Here is an 18,972-nt window from a genome sequence, read left to right as displayed (position 1 = left end):
GCAGCAGCTGAATTATATGATGCTTTAAAGTAAAAGGTAGAAAAATATAACTCAGTCGCACATCATTCCATAGTTCCACATCATGGCAGAAATTATTTTATGTGCTCATGTACAAATTTCCTTCCCCATTTGTGAAAAATGACATAAACAGACTAAACTATCTATTTCACTTTTAAGTGATCCACTTCATTATGTGGTGATGCAATCTTAATCTGAGATGTTTTGATTATAGTAATGGTTTATAGATGTATTAAGTCAAAGTTGCCACACTAAAGCATATGGTGCCACATGAGGTGATACATTAATTTGCAACTACTCAGATAGTGGTAGCTTGAGAGCTCAAACAACATTCTGTTTCCTTTCATTTTGTTAGGAAAAAAAATCCACAAACTTCTAGACTATTATTTCTATTTTAACTTAGATGGCTATATAACACATATATGACGGGATGCTTTGAAATTTATTTTACTCTTATTCTTGGTTCTCAAAGTTTTCGGTTGATAACTCAAGGAAATGTAAATTCTCATAATCTTAACAATTTTCTTTAAATCATTTGAAGCTGTGTTTTCTTTATAAAACATAAAAAAGAAAGAAGGAAAGAAAGAAGGAAGGAAGGAAGGAAGGAAGGAAGGAAGGAAGGAAGGGAGAGAGACAGGCCGGTGCGTTCAGTCACACCTGTAATCCCAGCACTTTGGAAGACCGAGGCGGGCAGATCACCTGAGGTCAGGAGTTCAAGACCTGCCTGACCAACATGGTGAAATCCTATCTCTACTAAAAATACAAAATTAGCTGGGCATGGTGGCGCATGCCTGTAATCCCAGCTACTTGGGAGGTTAAGGCAGGAGAATTGCTTGAACCCGGGAGACAGAGGTTGTAGTGAGCTAAGATTGCATCATTGTACTTGTACTCCAGCCTGGGCAACAGGAGCAAAACTCTGTCTAAAAAAAAAAAAAAAACAAGAAAACAACAAAACAACAACAACAAAATAAACAGCCTTTATCCTCCCTCACCCAAAATCATAAATTGACGTGGAGTATTTCAAATTGTAAACTCTGTGCTTCAGAAGCATATTTTATTTCCTTTCCATCAGAGGAGCGTTTTTACCAAGTCAGACTTAAGCCTCCTATGTCAATCAGGTTCAAGGGAGGAGAAAAGCAAATAGGTGCTGCATGCAGCTGGTAATGGTTCCCTCCAGGTGAGTTACGAATATGCTCAATGTCTGCAAGTCCAAAGGCAGCTCACTACCAGGGCACCATTATGTGCTCAATTTATGACATGCAGAGGATTTGAGGATGCATCCCTAATTGCCTAGGACAAAACTTCAGTGCCCAAAAGGATAGTTTTAACCACCCGTGGCTATTAGGTGAGTGCCACTCCACTCCAGCTCTCCTCTGTTGTTAACTGAGCCACACACACACACACACACACACAAAATCATGTGCTCACACATAAACTCATGAATCTCTATTACATAGTGGGCTCTTTCATAACATACAACAATCTTAAATCGAAAGCCCAAGAGTCTGTTCAGCTCAACTGCTCAACCTAATGACCCACCCTCAATGGAGGTAAAGAATCCAGTCAGGTGAATAAGTGAGGCTGCAGGCTTCCCACTCCACATCCATGATCCCTATCTTCCTCGGGAACAGAAACCTAACCTCATTTAAGTAGCAAAGTGCCCAGCTAAAGCAAACATTTCTTAGACAAATAAACCTAAGTACAAGTTGCTGGATGGGACTCTGTCAGAAAGCTACTTTAAGAGGGAACAGACAGTTGGCATGCCCTTTTTTTGCTTTTCTCTGCTTCTCTTAGTTGTTGCTTAGAACATAGATATGTTGGGTGGAGCTACAGCAGCCACTTTGGGAACACCCACACTCTCAGGCCTGGGACCTCTTAAGGAATGCCAATAATCAGTTACCTCTGGATTCTTACCACAAATAATGATGAATATGGTTAAGTCTATGTGGTTGATGTTCTGTTATTAACTGCTCGTGACTGTGAAAAGATCAATGATATAAAGCAGAATAAAACCACTGACAGAAGGTATCCCAAGGGAAATCGATCATGTTATCATCAAACAGAAGAAAAACACTTAATAAAGAAGCAGATTTCTTTCTCAGATACAGACACAAAGAAAGAGAAGGATGATGAAGAAATAAAAACTTTGTGAGAGCCCATCAAAAAGCTAGCTGACAAGAAGTGTCTCTCAGGAAATGAGAAATTATTTATTAAATGAGACCTCATGGTGATGAGGTCTCAATAGGAATGGAAAAGATGTTAAAATTTTGCCCAAAGACAAGTCAACGAGAGAGTTGCTGGCGCAGATGCCATTGAAGATGAGTGAGAGTTTGCACATTCATGTTTACAGTTCTGGGATGTGCTTTAGCAGGAGGGAAACGGAAATGGTGACTAGGCCTGCAAGCTTGGAGTAAGACTGGCTGCAGCTGAAAGACAGTTCCACCACAGGTAGGAGGCTCACTTCTTTCATTTGTCAAATGTGGACAATCATGAGATGAATCATAGAGCAAAGTAGCACCAGAATGCTGGGGTTCAAATCTCAGTCCCTCTGCTTACTAGATGGTAATCCTGGAAAAGTCACTCAACCTTTCTACGACTACTTTTTATGCCTGTAAAATGAAGGCTAACAATAACAGCTACTTGGTAGGACTGTCATGAGGAATAAATTGATTCATGTGTATAAAGCACTTACAGATGGCATACAATAAGCACTATATAAGAATTAGTTCTCAATATTATTATCCAGATTGCTAGATAATCTATATACCTTGCTCAGAGCAGTAGATAAGAGACTATAATAAATGGTGAAGATAAACGCGATAAAAGATGAGGATGAGGACAATTAGGAAAGGGGAATATCTATAGGCTAGAAAGGCAAGAAGAAGGGAATATAGTGATGCAAGACAAGGGGACATATTATCATTAAGAGATGGTCCAGGATTGCGTGTTAGGACATACTCTACAGATTTTATAAGTGGTAGATTTTCCTTTGCCAGGGAGTAAAAGGGGAGAAGAGAATTTTCCAGGAGTTTATTGAGCCCAAAGGGAGGACATCCAGCAGCATTATAACCCCTTCTGCTCCAGGAGGAAACTGGCACAGGTGTATCCCAGGTGTAAACTGGGTCTAGGCTAGAGAAACTGAGAAGAAGAGAATGGATTAGGGGAGAGAAGTTTCTGCAGAAAGAACAAATAATAATAATCCTTTGAGGGTGTATTTTGGTAATGCCACAGGAAGGACAGCTGAAGAATGCATCTGAGGACCACTCTGTGACAACCTTGCAAGCTTAAAAAGAGTCCTGCAGGCTGGAGAGGGGACAGGGAGGGACTTGATGATTTCTCCAGTTGAAACAGGGCAGAGGGTCACAAGGGTAGGAGAGAAGAAGGAAAACGCTGGAATGAGGCCAAGATGACCATGAAGGGAGCGAATCCACTTTTCCCTGTGAGGTTGGGTCCCCAAAATTCTACACTCTGGATGCTGTCTGTCCTTCTGGGAAATCAGTTACCAATTTTGAACAAATATTTCCACCTGCACCAGACTCAGGATTGGGGCAGTTGGTGTTGGCTGAAGCCAGGAAGAGCATGATGAGGTCCCAAACTAGAGTCAGGAAAATCCTTTTAGCTAAATCCCACTAATAGAAATCCATTGTTGACTTCTTTTGTTGAAGTGACAAACCATAGACATGATTCTTTAAACTTTAATTTGGTTAGAGCTTAACTTATGAACACATACAGCAGTTTAGAAATATATTGGAATACCGGCCGGGCGCAGTGGCTCAAGCCTGTAATCCCAGCACTTTGGGAGGCCGAGACGGGCGGATCACAAGGTCAGGAGATCGAGAACATCCTGGCGAATACGGTGAAACCCCGTCTCTACTAAAAAAATACAAAAAACTAGCCGGGCGAGGTGGCGGGCGCCTGTAGTCCCAGCTACTCGGGAGGCTGAGGCAGGAGAATGGCGTAAACCCGGGAGGCGGAGCTTGCAGTGAGCTGAGATCCGGCCACTGCACTCCAGCCTGGGCGACAGAGCGAGACTCCGTCTCAAAAAAAAAAAAAAGAAAGAAAGAAATATATTGGAATACCAATCTAAAGTTAAAAGCATTGTTTAACCACTTAGGAGTATCAAAAAGATAATTTAAGGAACTATGACAAGAAGACATGGAGCTTGAGAAGAGCATAGAACACCAATTTAGTAAATAATGAATGTAGAATCTGGCAGTATTAAACCTCTTGGTGAACTAAAACCTAAACATTTCAGGACCACACATGTTCCATTTATTTGGTACCCCTGGGTTTTCAGACACCAAGGCCTCCAGGACTGGACTGGTTGTCCTTGCCCTCAAATTTTGTCTCCAAAATCGCATGGATGCGTGAGCATATTGCAAGAGTAGGACTGATAAAAGACAAAGTCTGTGCTCTCCAGGAGCAGAGCACTGAATTGGAACGAGGTAAGATTGTGGATATCAAACACTCTACAAACAGATCTTTTGGCAGGCAGGAGGCAAATTTATGCCAAAGAAGAGGAAAAGATTATTGCTATAAAGAAAAAAACACAAGCAAAGGGAACAAAATGCCAAGCATTGAAAAAGCCGAGAAGTCTCAAGGAAAAAGGAAGAATCATCCTGGGTGTCTGTGGGTGGGAGTATTGTGTAATCAGTGACGGAGAGTGGTCCAAGCAAGGTGTGCAAGTAAGAACAGACACTAAGGTGGGATAGGGATGTATTTGGAGGAGCATGAGAAAGCACCCGAGTGACCTTGGCCTGCAGAGTTGCAGCTCCTCTCAGGCCATCTGGCTTTCCACTATGACTTCATACATCTCATACTGGGGCTGTACTGAGACTGAAAGGAGAAGAGGGCACTCCTTTCCCATGGACCTTGGACTTCTGCAAAATGAGGTCACTCCACAGCCCAGAGGGTTTGCCTCTGGGAAGACAATGCCCTGTGTGCAACGCCCTCTACCCATCCTTGTGCCCATTTGCTGACATACTGCTACTTTATACACCTGCTTCCTCTTAGCCACTGAGCAGGACACATTTCAGATTGGGCCACAGGAAAGGCAGGGTTGACTGCCTAATGTTTTTGGAATCTGGTCTAACTACTACTGTAACTAGGTTTCCCACTATGTTCCATGTCTCTGGGGACATAGAACAAAATAACAGCTGAGACAGTGGGTCTCAAGCAGGACAATTTGCTACCCAAAAGACATTTGCCAATGTCCAGAGACATTTTTAGCTGTCACAATTGGGATGAGGGTGCGGCACACACCAGGGATGATGCTAAACATCTTATACGTCCAGGACAACCTCCCACAACCAAGAATTATCCAACCCAAAATGAAACAACGCCAAGCTGCAGAAACGAAGTTAAGACCACAAAGCCGAAGGTTGCTCAAGGAACATTTAAAATAGTCATGCTGCTTTTACTTAGCCTGAGGATTTCTTTTACTTTTCATGTTGAAATGTAAACTTTGCTTTGACTGGTATGTCTGTCCCTCTTACTTGCTCTCAAATTCTGATTCTGTAGTGATGTTTTTATTACTAAATACAATCTAGAATTAAATCCCCTTTTAACCAAATTTTACCTGTACCTCCAGGTCTAAGATATCTCCCTATTTTTTCAAACTAGAAAAGGCATCCTCCTTCTCAGGGCTCCATGTGGAGACAAAAGTGACTTCATCATGGATGCTAATCTGCCACGCTAACTTCTCGTTAGCCTGGTCTCGCGAATGCCTCCTGATTCCTACTTCACTTCCTGTCTTTCCTGTAAGAACATGTGTTCCTGCTTTTAGATCAAGGCGACCCTTGTGTTATTGTACAAATGATAGCCCATGATGCATGCAGCACTCTTGCCTGTTGTTCTGGAGGGGTGTCTTCAATTGTCTCTCTAGGGTAGGTGTCCTTTCCCTATGATATAAGAGCCCTGGGTCTGGGGAGCAATGTTGCAGAGGTCTACCTGTCATGCTGTTTCCCAAGACCACACTTCCATTCATAAGTGCCCCAGGAAATCACCCTTTACCAAAACACTGGATTTGTCTTCCTCCTTCTTTGGTTTCTCAACTTTTCCTGGGTTTGGAGACCACTTGGCATATATGGCCCTTTCACGGAACACTCTAGTTGATACCTTTTCTATGTTGCCTGCCCTGTTAGGCCTTGTGATGTCACCAGGTGTGTGCAGGGCTCACTCTGCACTTGTGAGCACCAAAGCAGGCATAAACTGCATCAGACCTACCTCTGCCTCCTCTTGCTGGGTTTCAATAAACATTTGTTAAAGAAATATTAAATGTCAAAAGCAAACAGCCTCAATTTTACCAGCAAAAGATCTAATATTGATTGACTTTTCTTAAATTGTGACTCAGATGAGAAGCAACATCACGGTTAACATAACAACTTGATATCAATGGATAGACATACACACTAGATAGTGGCCTATTGCATTTTTTTTTCTCAGAGGCCCTTCTTCATGGATGATTGCTACAGACCAGTCACACAGAGCTTTAGGTTATCCACAGATGAGGGGTCCAAGGAACTCGTCTTTTAATACAACTCTATAATCTCAAAGTGTTTGGAAATTCACTATGTAGATAATAGCTCTGAAACAAGCTATTAAAAAGATTCCCAGGAAGAACAAAAGTCTGTAGCAAGGAAGAGGAGGGGGACTTCAGAACCCTTGGCAAAGCCAGAGCTCCCTGCCTTCTTCTGCAAAGTGGGCAAGTCTGGCTTCCTCCAGGCAGGGAGAATGTGATTGGCCCTCCACTTAGGGCTCCACTTAGCCTCGGTGTGTCCTGGAGTGGGTATATTAACCATGCCTATTACCTTCTGTATTCTAATACTTTGAAAATGTGGGGACTTGCTGACTCTGGAAGAACTGGCCCTCCGAGAGCGAGGCAATTCCTAAAGATAGTAAACAACTTGCGCATAAATTCATTTTTTCAAATACAAACCAGCTGACCCAGAACACATATGATCTCTAACACCTCCTCTAAGGGGCTCTCACATGCTAAGCCACAGTCCCCCTTCCCCAGTCACCCCAGGGACAGGTACTACCAACTAGAGACAACCCCTATGCTGCATGGCCCACTGAAGTTATTCAAACTAGCAGATCTTAGACCTGCTTGTCCTATTTCACCCATTCCTTCCAATAGAAACCACAATAAAAGCCCTTGCTCATGTTTCCTTCCAGCTGCCCTCTGCCTCCTGGCTGACCTGATGCTCCGTCATGGGACGCTGTGTCCCATGCCCCTATTCTTGGAAACTGTAATATGTGATATTTTCAAAGGCAGTCATCTCCTGATCTGTTGGCCTTACGGTACTTCAATTTTTCTATTAATACACGATATTTTAAAACAGTGGGCTAGGGATGAGGTGAGTCTGGGCATGAAGCAGGATGCTGGGGTGTTAATGCTCTGTTAGGAGCATGGGAATGGGATTTGGTGTCCTCTGCAGAAACCCTTCTCTGACGGTGAAGTGCATGTACCAAGGTTTCGCTTAGAACCCAAGAAAGGAACTCAAATGAGCACAGCAGGAGGGAAGACAAACAGCAGAGTCAGGCACGGGTGTACTGGGCCGACTGAACCAACACAGGGTGGGAAGGAAAGACAGCGCCCCCTGCAGGTTGGGGTAGGAAGTGATTCTTGTGTTTGAGTCTTGCTCCCCAGACTCAGGAAGGTGGGATGAACTCAAGGAGCTCAGGTGGGGCCTGAAGTCCCATGGAAGAGGTGTTTCTCATCTGAGTCCCCATTTCTCTGAGGGCTGTGCCGGGGGCAGAGAGTGAGGGAGGGAGAGTTCTTTAGTTTGGGCAATTTCACTTCACTTTCCATTTTGTTTTTCCTCTTATGTATCTGTCCCTACTTGCCACATACGTTCTTCCCTCTATATTTCTGTGGCTCCTCATTTTTCTGATTCTGACATTCCTTTTCCACCTTCCCCCCTTCACCCTGAAAGATGGCTGCTTTGTCTGAGTGAACTGCCATGGCAGGTGCAAGCCTCAGCTTCCTGTCACAGGCGAATCTGCTGAGACCTACACTGAAGTTTGAGGGTTCCTGACTGTTCATGAGGTCAAGGTCAGCACTGCAATTCAGAAGCTAAAGGTGGCTAAACCCTCGTGCTCCCCTGGTTTCACTCCACTCGGCTTTCATAGCAAGCTCTTGTTGCACCTGCCCCTCCCCGGGGGAACTGGTCTCTGAGGCCCAAGCCTTGCCCTCTGGGTCCCACCTCTGTGGGATTTCTGTAGCTCCTTTCTTCTGTTCTCCCTCTGGGCAGATGTCTCCCAGCCTAAGCCAGGGACCCTCCTCACCAGCCTCCTGCCTCTCCATGGGGAAATCCTGATACTCAGATCCCTGCCCAAATTCTGCCAAAATTTTCTCTCCAAAACCCTTATCTTCTCCTGAGTTATCTCCTCAGAACTTTTCCCCACACCCAGACCCTACTCTTCCTCATTCATGTTCCTAAAAATTCATGTTCATGGAAAGAAAGGGATGGAGAGGAGGAGGAAGGAGCCCCACTAAAAGTTCTCTCATCCATCTCAGCAGCTCCACATCAGAGAAATGGGTTCTAATGTTGCTGCTCCCAGGTATGGATGCCAAAGTTTATGAAAAATCTAGTTATTGTTACGATCTATGTCATGATCAATCGTTTATTCTTTATTTCAATATTATAGAAACACACATCATCATATGTTTATTATAGGTTTATAGTTATAGGAGAATAAGCACTTTACGAATTATGTTATTTTATTTTACTTTTTATTTTTTTTCAGACAGGGTCTTGCTCTGTCATGCAGGCTGGAGTATAGTGAGACACAATCATGGTTTACTGTGGCCTTGACCTCTTGGACACAACTGATCCTCCTACCTCCTAGGTAGCTAGCACTACAGATGCACCCCACCACACCTGGATATAATTTTTAAAAATTAACTTTTTAAAAGTGTTTTGTAGGAATGAGGTCTCACTATGTTGCCCAGGCAAACATATTCTGGTCTCAAATTCTGGGCCTCAAGTCATCCTCCCACTCCATCCTCCCAAAGTGCTAGAATTACAGGTGTGAGCCACCTTACCTGGCCACAAATTATTTTTTAAATTTTATTAAGTTTGATGTTTCCGTGAATAACCCACAAGCCATTTCTCGTTTAATATAGTCCTACAGTTCATATCCACTAACAATTCATGCTCAACCCATATATCACATTATTGGAACCAAAACTCGGAAGTAGGCACAGATTTTCCAGTATGTAGAATGCAACAGCTAGAGAAAACCTATCCCCATGTGCTTCATCCTGCTGGCTCTTGCAGCAAACTTTTGTAAACATAAACCAGACATAAATCACCCAACAATCAGGAATGGATTATAAAACTTTATGTAGGCGTTCATAAAGGTTGGAGAGCATGAAATCTATTTTTTTATGATACCTATTAAAGATGGGCAGAGTACATACTGAGAATAGTTTCTAGTAGGTGCATCTGACCAGTGGTTGACCCGCAGCAGCAAACAACTGTGAGGTTGGCCATTCCAGCAGTGCCTAACTCTAAAAATGGACACTCACCCCCTACAATGTCATCTCAATCCTGAGCATCAGCTGTTTTCTCCATCAATTAAAAGTATTTAAAATTTACATATGACTATTTACCAAATCTCTGCTTGAGAATCCTAACCTTAAAAACAATGAATAAATGAAAATAAGAGATTTATCAACATAAATGAATAATTATTCTACCTAAGAATGACAGGTTAAACAAATTGAAAGGAAATTGGACATGTATTTAGGCAACTTTAATTTTTTTAATGTTATACCAGGATGTAGCGATGCCCTCACAAATTGATAACAAAATCATTAAGATTCCAAAAAGGAAATGAAGAGAATACATGAAGGGAATTAACCAGGAAGAAATATAAAGGATCAGTGAGCACAGGAAAGAAGTCTTTAGTCTTTCATAATCCAAATGGATGCATAACCCTGCATCATGCTATTGATTTCATAGTAAAGATTTAAGCAGAAGGAGAACTTCAACGCACCTGTTTTTGATGTGCTGAGGAGAACCAAGACATCTGAAGCTGCCGTTGACCATTATGGCCAGTCTTGTGCAAAGAGCCTCACACTCCTCCATGCTGCCAAGAAGGGAAAGAGACAAAAATGAGCCATTTCCTGAAGAGGGGAGGCTCGAGCCAAACTTTTCAAAGCAGAAAGGAGACAAGATACCATGAGAGCACAGGACCTAATTTTTTATACAGAAATCTCATGTTAACCAAATAAAAAGCTTTTAAAAACAATAAGGTTTTATTTAGACAGCCAATTGTACAATTAACAAAAAATCAATATTTTCTTATACCAGGAAGATCAGCTACAAAATATGTAGAAGACAAGCATTTAGCAATAGTACAAAAACACAAAGTAAGAATAATCTTAACAAAGCAATGTGAATGTTTTAGGAAAAGAAACAAGAAAGCCTAACTAATAGGCACAAATGAAATCTCGAATCAATGGAAGGAGGCATGGAAGAAAAAAAAAGAATGGATACTTTGAAAATGGAAAAACCATTACAATATGAAAATTAGTGCAATATAAAATATTATTAATATGTTAGTGTAAATATCAAATTATACCTTAAGTGTAAACAGAAAACATAAGTAAATTAATTATATGTAAACTATAAATAAGTTCTATTTTAATGTAGTGTATAATATAGAATATAATACCATAAATAGCATTTTAATGTGTAGCTATAATTTAAATTATATTTTGACATTTCAATTCAAAATGTTACAAAATTGGTAATCTATAACTATAGTATTATAATAATGAAAAATATTATAATACAGATATAGTAAATCTAATCAAAATTTTACATTTATCACTCCCATGAGAAAATTTTAAAATAATTATAAAGTATATCTTTAAAATTACTTAGTGAAAGGAAGAAAAATAATGAAAGAGGAATCATGAAAGAAGACTTGCTCCAGAAAACGTAAATATTTTCTATATAACTAAAACAATTGCAATTTGGTAATACACTAAAGAATTATAAGGCAGATGTCATTAGAATAAGATAAGAGAGCCACAAACAAGATGTTACTATCTTATATACATAATGATTTGAATATGAGAAGATATTTTCTAAGCAGAAAAGCAATGGAAGAAGCTATTAAGGGGTTTGTACTCGTTGTGCCTTAACACAGCAAACTAGCATTTAAAACATTCCAGAATGGTACTACCTAGATTTTCTTCTAGGGTTTTTATGGTATTAGGTCTAACATTTAAGTCTCTAATCAATCTTGAATTAATCTTCGTATAAGGGGTAAGGAAAGGATCCAGTTTCAGCTTTCTACTTATGGCTAGCCAAGGACTTCATGTCTAAAACACCAAAAGCAGCGGCAGCAAAAGCCAAAATTGACAAATGGGATCTGATTAAACTTAAGAGCTTCTGCACAGCAAAAGAAACTACCATCAGAGTGAACAGGCAACCTACAGAATGGGAGAAAATTTTTGCAACCTACTCATCTGACAAAGGGCTAATATCCAGAATCTACAAAGAACTCAAACAAATATACAAGAAAAAACAAACACCCCATCAAAAAGTGGGGAAAGGATATGAACAGACATTTCTCAAAAGAAGACATTCATACAGCCAACAGACACATGAAAAAATGCTCATCATCACTCGCCATCAGAGAAATGCAAATCAAAACCACAATGAGATACCATCTCACACCAGTTAGAATGGCAATCATTAAGAAGTCAGGAAACAACAGGTGTTGGAGAGGATGTGGAGAAATAGGAACACTTTTACACTGTTGGTGGGATTGTAAACTAGTTCAACCATTATGGAAAACAGTATGGCGATTCCTCAAGGATCTAGAACTAGATGTACCATATGACCCAGCCATCCCACTACTGGTATATACCCAAAGATTATAAATTACTCTACTACAAAGACACATGCACACGTATGTTTATTGCGGCACTATTCACAATAGCAAAGACTTGGAATCAACCCAAATGTCCATCTGTGACAGACTGGATTAAGAAAATGTGGCACATATACACCATGGAATACTATGCAGCCATAAAAAAGGATGAGTTTGCGTCCTTTGTAGGGACATGGATGCAGCTGGAAACCATCATTCTTAGCAAACTATCACAAGAACAGAAAACCAAACACCACATGTTCTCACTCATAGGTGGGAACTGAACAATGAGATCACCTGGACTCGGGAAGGGGAACATCACACACTGGGGCCTATCATGGGGAGGGGGGAGGAAGGAGAGATTGCATTGGGGAGTTATACATGATATAAATGATGAATTGATGGGTGCTGACGAGTTGATGGGTGCAGCACACCAACATGGCACAAGTATACATATGTAACAAACCTGCACGTTATGCACATGTACCCTAGAACTTAAAGTATAATAAAAAAAGAAAAAAAGAAAAGAAAAAAAAAAAAAAAAACATTCCAGTCAGGCATGGTGGCTCATGCCTGTAATCCCAGTACTTTGGGAGGCCGAGGTGGATGGATCACCTGAGGTCAGGAGTTCGAGACCAGCCTGGCCAACATAGTGAAACCCTATCTCTACTAAAAGTACGAAAATTTAGCCAGGCATGGTGGGGGGCACCTGTAATCCCAGCTACTCAAGAGGCTGAGGCAGGAGAATCGCTTGAACCCGGGAGGTGGAGGTTGCAGTGAGCTGAGATTGTGCCACTGCACTCCAGCCTGGGTGAGAAGAGCCAGTATCTGTCTCAAAAAAGAAAAAAGAAAAAAATTCCAGTAGACATACTGGGTAGAGGCTGATATATACTCATATATGAGTTCTTTATAGTAAAAATATAATAATAAACAAAACAAAATAATAAAATAATGATATAATTGTTATATTATTATTTAAACAAAATAATAAAACAACATAATAAAACAAAATAATATAACATATAATTTTATTTATAACAAAATAATAAAAATATAATAGAGAAAAAAGGGTAAATAACATGTAGAGACCATTGAAAGAACTACTCATGGGTAATAAACATATCAACAAATTATAAAATATAAACCATTAAGTCAATTTATTTTAAAGCTATTTTCTTGCTGGAAAAGTGTTCATGTGTGCTTTTGTGTATTGTAGAGAAAAATGAGGGGTTTTTATTTCCAATCGTCACTTCAAAAACAATGAGTTCTCAGAAAAAAAAAAAAATGCCCAGAAAGTTAAGGCCATTTTCCCAGTAACGTTAAATATGTCATCTCATATATTGCTGTTGGGAGTAAAAATTGGCATAACTTTTTGAGCACAATTTGGCAATAATCCTTTCCTAAGAACATAACCTAGAAAACACTGAAAATATAAATGCATGTAACAACTTATTTATAATAGTAAGCACCTGGAAACAGGTAAATATTTCACAGTAGGACAATATATCACTCATATAAGTAAGAGTTCATCCATGTGTTAGCTATTAAAATGAGGTTCACCAAAGTCAATTAATCATATGGAGAAAAGTTCATAATATAGCAATGGTAAAATGACAATGTGTATTCAGAGAATTGCACAAGTATATTTAAAAACTTCCTAGGAAGAAAAACACACAAAAAAGTATGACTGTCAATATCTCAAAAATGAAATTAATGATGGATTTTCTTTACTTATTTTACCATTTTGCATTATCTAAATACTCTACAGGAAGTATATGTTATTCATATTATTGGAGTACAGTCATAAAACAGTCTTCTAGGTGGGTTAATGGGCATTCAGATAAAGACATTTCTCAGCCTTCCATGCACTTCGATGTGGACATGCAACAAACTCAGGTCAATGGGTGTACAGTTTCTGGGTCATGTTGAAATACAGCAAGCCACTTGACCTGGATTTTGTTTTTCTCCACTTCCCTTGAGCTAGGATGTAGACACGGTGCTGATGAGTCAACATCAACCATGATGATTGTAGTGGTGGCATGGTGGAAAGAACCCAAGGCCTTGGTTGGCCTGATGATGCACAGCCCACTGACATGAATTAAGCAAGAGGAAAAAATATGTCTTGTCTGGGCCACTGTAAGTTGAGGTCTCTTTGTTATAGTTGCTTAGCATGAAGTCCAAGAAATACATGCCATAAATTTTCCAAATATGCCTTATATATTTTCCTGTACAAACACATATTTCTTTAATTTCAATTTAAAAGTAATCATCTTACGGGCACACAGTAGGTACTCTAATTAAAGAGGTAGTGTTGGGAGCAAGCCCCCCAAAATCTGGCCATAAACTGGCCCCAAAACTGGTCATAAATAAAATCTCTGCAGCACTGTGATATGTCCATAATGGCCCTAACACCCAAGCTGGAAGGTTGTGGGTTTACGGAAATGAGGGCAAGGAACACCTGGCCTGCCCAGGGCGGAAAACCGCTTAAAGGCATTCTTATGCCACAAACAAAAGCATGAGTGATCTGTGTCTTAAGGGCGTGTTCCCACTGCAATTAATTCTGCCCAGCCCTTCCTTTCCCATAAGGGATACTTCTAGTTAATTTAATATCTATAGAAACAATGCTAAAGACTGGTTTGCTGTTAATAAATACGTGGGTAAATCTCTGTTTGGGGCTCTCAGCGCTGAAGGCTGTGAGACCCCTTGTTTCCCACTCCACATCTCTATATTTCTGTGTGTGTGTCTTTAATTCCTCTAGCGCCGCTGGTTTCAGGTCTCCCTGATCGAGCTGGTCTTGGCAAGTGCTGTCTATTCGTGGGGGCTCGAATCCAGGTTGAAGGGTCGCCGGAGTGACAGCTGGAACGGAAAACTAGCTGGGGGACACCCGAGTACTCTTATAGCAATCCCTAAGAAGGGGAGCTCGGAAGCGTCAGGGTAACAATGGGGCAAGTTTGGGGTCTGGTTCGTTTCACCTTGGAACTTTTTCACAGGGATGACGAGGAGGAAGGAGAGTATAGCAAAGTAACAGAAGAGGTTACAGAGCATGTTTATTTGCCAGCTAAAGCTAAAGCAGCAAAGGAAGAAGTTCATCCCTACCCTTCTGCACCCCCTCCTTATTATTTTGAAGGAAATGTCCCCCCAGATCTTTCTTTTCTGGAGGACACTGGGTGACTGTTTCAGCAGCGCCTGGAGTGATGCAGGAATTCAGCAAGCTAGACGAGAGGGTGATTTAGAGGCTTGGCAGTTTCCTGTTACAATACACCCCCGCGATCAAGAGGGAAATATGATAGCTACATTTGAGCCTTTTCCTTTTAAATTACTCAAAGAATTAAAACAAGCTATAAATGAGTATGGACCAGATTCTCCTTTTGTAATGGGACTGTTAAAGAATGTTACTTTTCCAGTCGGATTGTTCCTACTGACTGGGACGCTCTTACTCGAGCTTGTCTAACTCCTGCTCAGTTTAAAACTTACAATTTAAAACTTGGTGGGCAGATGAACTTTCCATTCAGGCTGCTCGCAATGTCCAGGCCCAACCTCAAATTAATATAACTGCAAACCAACTTTTGGGGGTTGGTGGCTGGGTTGGTTTAGACGCACAACTGGTCATGCAGGATGATGCCACAGAACAGCTTAGAGGAGTGTGCATTAGCGTTTGGGAAAAAATCACTTCAGGTGGGGAAAATTACCCTTTCTTTAGTGCTCCAAATCAGGGACCCAGAAAACCGTACGTTGATTTTATAGCTCAGTTACAGGAGTCTCTTGAAAAGATGATTGCAGATTCGGCTGCTCGGGATATAGTGTTGCAGTTATTAGCTTTCCACAATGCTAATCCCGATTGCCAGGCTGCTCTGTGACCTATCAGAGGGAAAGCACATTTAGTTGATTATATCAAGGCCTGTGATGGTATCGGAGGTAATCTGCATAAAGGAAGGTCTACTTTGTTGGCACAGGCAATGGCAGGACTGAGAGCGGATAAAGGAAATACTCCATTTCCTGGAGCTTGTTTTAACTGTGGGAAGCATGGTCACACTAAAAAAGAATATAGAAAAAATCAGCGAGTTAGGCCACCAGATGGGGGAAGAAAGAAAACTGTTGCGCCTGAAATATGTCCAAAATGTAAAAAAGGAAACACGGGGCTAGTGAGTGTCACTCTTAAGTTTGATAAAGATGGAAATTCGATTTCAGGAAACGCCATGAGGAGCCTGTCCCGGGCCTCGTTCTAAACTGGGGCATTTCCAGTTCAGGCCATTCTCTCACCCCTGTACAATGTCTGTCCCCCGTCACAGTCAGTACTGCCTCAGTAGATTTATGCTGCACAAAAGCTGTGAGCCTTCTGCCTGGGAACCCCCGCAAAAGGTCCCAACAAGAGTCTGTGGACCCTTGCCAGCAGGGACAATAGGATTACTTTTAGGAAGGTCTAATGTAAGTTTAAAAGGGGTACAAATACATACAGGAGTCATCGATTCAGATTACAATGGGGAAATTCAAATTGTTGTATCTACTTCTATTCCCTGAAAGCAGAGCCAGGAGAGCGCATAGCACAGCTCCTGATTGTGCCGTATGTGGAAATGGGAAAAAGTGAAATTAAACGAACAGGAGGATTTGGAAGCACAAATAAACAAGGCAAAGCAACTTATTGGGTAAATCAAATTGCTGATAAACATCCTACCTGTGAAATAACTATTCAAAGAAAAAAATTTGCAAGGTTTGAAAGAACCGCTGTAAGCGGAAAAACAAAGTTCCCGCCAAAGATTAGAAAAAAATGTTTGATGGTGGCCATTGTTAAGACTCCAGAACCTATACCTTTAAAATGGTTAACAAATAAGCCAATTTGGATAGAACAATGACTGCTAAGTAAGGAAAAACTGGAGGCTTTAGAGAAATTAGTTACTGAACAATTAGAAAATGGGCACATAGCTCCAACATTTTCCCTTTGGAATTCTCCAGTTTTTGTAATTAAGAAAAAATCAGGAAAATGGAGAATGTTAACTGACTTAAGAGCCATGAATTCAGTTATACAACTTATGAGAGCATTACGGCCAGGATTGCCTTCTCCTGCTATAATTCCAAAAAACTGGCCTTTAATAGTCATAGATTTAAAAGACCGTTTCTTTACTATCACTTTAGCTGAGCAAGACTGTGAATGGTTTGCATTTACAGTTCCTGCAGTAAACAACCTGCAGCCTGCTAAATATTATCATTGGAAAGTGTTGCCACAGGGCATGTTAAACAGTTCAACTATTTGCCAGACGTATGTGGGGCAAGCAATTGAACCTACTCGTAAAAAATTTTCACAGTGTTACATTATTCACTATACGGATGATATACTTTGTGCTGCCCCCAGTCGAGAAATATTACTCCAATGTTATGATCACTTGCAAAATTCGATTTCTCACACGGGTTTAATTATAGCTCCTGACAAAATTCAGATTACTACTCCTTACTCCTACTTGGGGACCTTAGTAAATGACACTACCATTGTGCACAGAAAGTAACCACACATAGGGATAAATTAAGAACATTAAATGACTTTCAAAAATTACTGGGGGATATTAATTGGATAAGACCTGCTCTAGGCATTCCTACCTATGCCATGAGTAATTTGTTTTCTATCCTTAGAGGAAATCCTAGTCTCACTAGCCCTCGGCAATTTACAAAGGAGGCAGAGGCAGAGTTATAGCTGATTGAGAAGCAAGTCCATAAAGCTTGGATAAATAGAATAGATCCAGAGAAACTCTAGATTTGCTAATTTTTTCAACTCAGCATTCACCTACTGGTGTTATTGCACAAGAACAGGACTTAGTAGAGTGACTTTTTCTTCCACATACTAATTCACGGACTCTAACTCTGTATTTAGATCAAATCACTACTATGATAGGGATTGGGAGAACTCGAATTGCTAAATTACATGGGTATGATCCTGGAAAAATTATTGTCCCTCTCACGAAGGCACAAATACAGCAAGCTTTATAAATAGTCTTACTTGGCAAACCCATTTAGCTGACTTTGTGAGTATTCTCGATAATCATTTTCCTAAAATGAAGCTGTTTACCCCCGGTTGCAGCCATGTCAAGACTGACGCTGAGGAGGACTCCAACTGTCAGGAGCAACACCCGTCGAACACAGCCACCCACCTGGGGACAGATCAAGAAGCTGTCTCAGATGGCAGAAGAAAACCTGAGGAAAGCGGGACAACCAGTCACAATCAATAATTGAATGGTAGCTATGATAGCGGTGATCACCACTGCTGTGAGTATTCCTTCAACAAGGGCTGATAATAATGCCTGGATGCCATCACTGTATGACACAGTTACACATGCTTTCTGATCTCAGTATTTACCATAATAACCTCTCCTATAATTGACGCATACCGCCCTTAAAAACGTATTTTATAAACAGGATTGGACCCAGTTCGAAAAAATGAACATATGTGTTTAGGAAGATTGCTTTGCAGAACAGGCAGAGGTGCTGCACAACGATACCCATGGAATCATTATTAATTGGCCCTCTAAGGGGATGTTTAGCTTGAATTGCACCTCTCAGTCTGTGTGCCACGGCCACACTATGTTCAGATGATCTGAACAAAATGGTCAGATGGTAGAAATGATGAGAAGCACGGCAAAAGTTCCTATTATCTGTAACCATGGCGGTATAGTGGCACCTCAACCTCAAATGATATGGCCCACTCTAGGAGCTTAACATAAGGATTTGTGGATCAAAATTTGGGAAAGAATTAAAAAGCATCTAGAGGGACACTCTACAAACTTGTCTTTGGATATTGCAAAATTAAAAGAACAAATATTTCAAGCATCCCAGGCACACCTGACCTTCATGCCAGGAACTGGAGTACTTGAAGGAGCTGCAGACAGATTAGCAGCTAGTAACCCATTAAAAATGGATAAAACACTTGGAAGCTCTGTGATTTCAATGAGGATTGTGCTTTTAATCTATGTTGTTTGTATTTGTATAGTCAGCAGATGCGGATTCTGACTCCTGCGAGAAGTAGCTCACTGTGACAAAGCTGCCCTTGCTTTTATCTCTTTGCAAATCAAAGAA

General features: G+C 40.7%; 1 protein-coding gene across 1 annotated transcript in view; it reads right to left on the bottom strand.

The window, feature by feature from the left end:
- Positions 1-18,972, bottom strand: part of ABCA13 (ATP binding cassette subfamily A member 13) — a 503,527-nt gene that overhangs the window by 21,314 nt on the left and 463,241 nt on the right. The window contains exon 60 of the mRNA XM_033192140.1: positions 10,024-10,116. Coding sequence (XP_033048031.1) covers positions 10,024-10,116 — 93 coding nt within the window. The remainder of the gene's footprint in view (positions 1-10,023; positions 10,117-18,972) is intronic.

This window comes from Trachypithecus francoisi, unplaced genomic scaffold (genome assembly GCF_009764315.1).
Source record: "Trachypithecus francoisi isolate TF-2019V2 unplaced genomic scaffold, Tfra_2.0 Lachesis_group4, whole genome shotgun sequence".
NCBI classification, from domain to species: Eukaryota; Metazoa; Chordata; class Mammalia; order Primates; family Cercopithecidae; genus Trachypithecus; species Trachypithecus francoisi.
The sequence above is the reverse complement of the archived record's forward strand: the minus strand, read 5'-3'. Positions and strand labels throughout refer to the sequence as shown.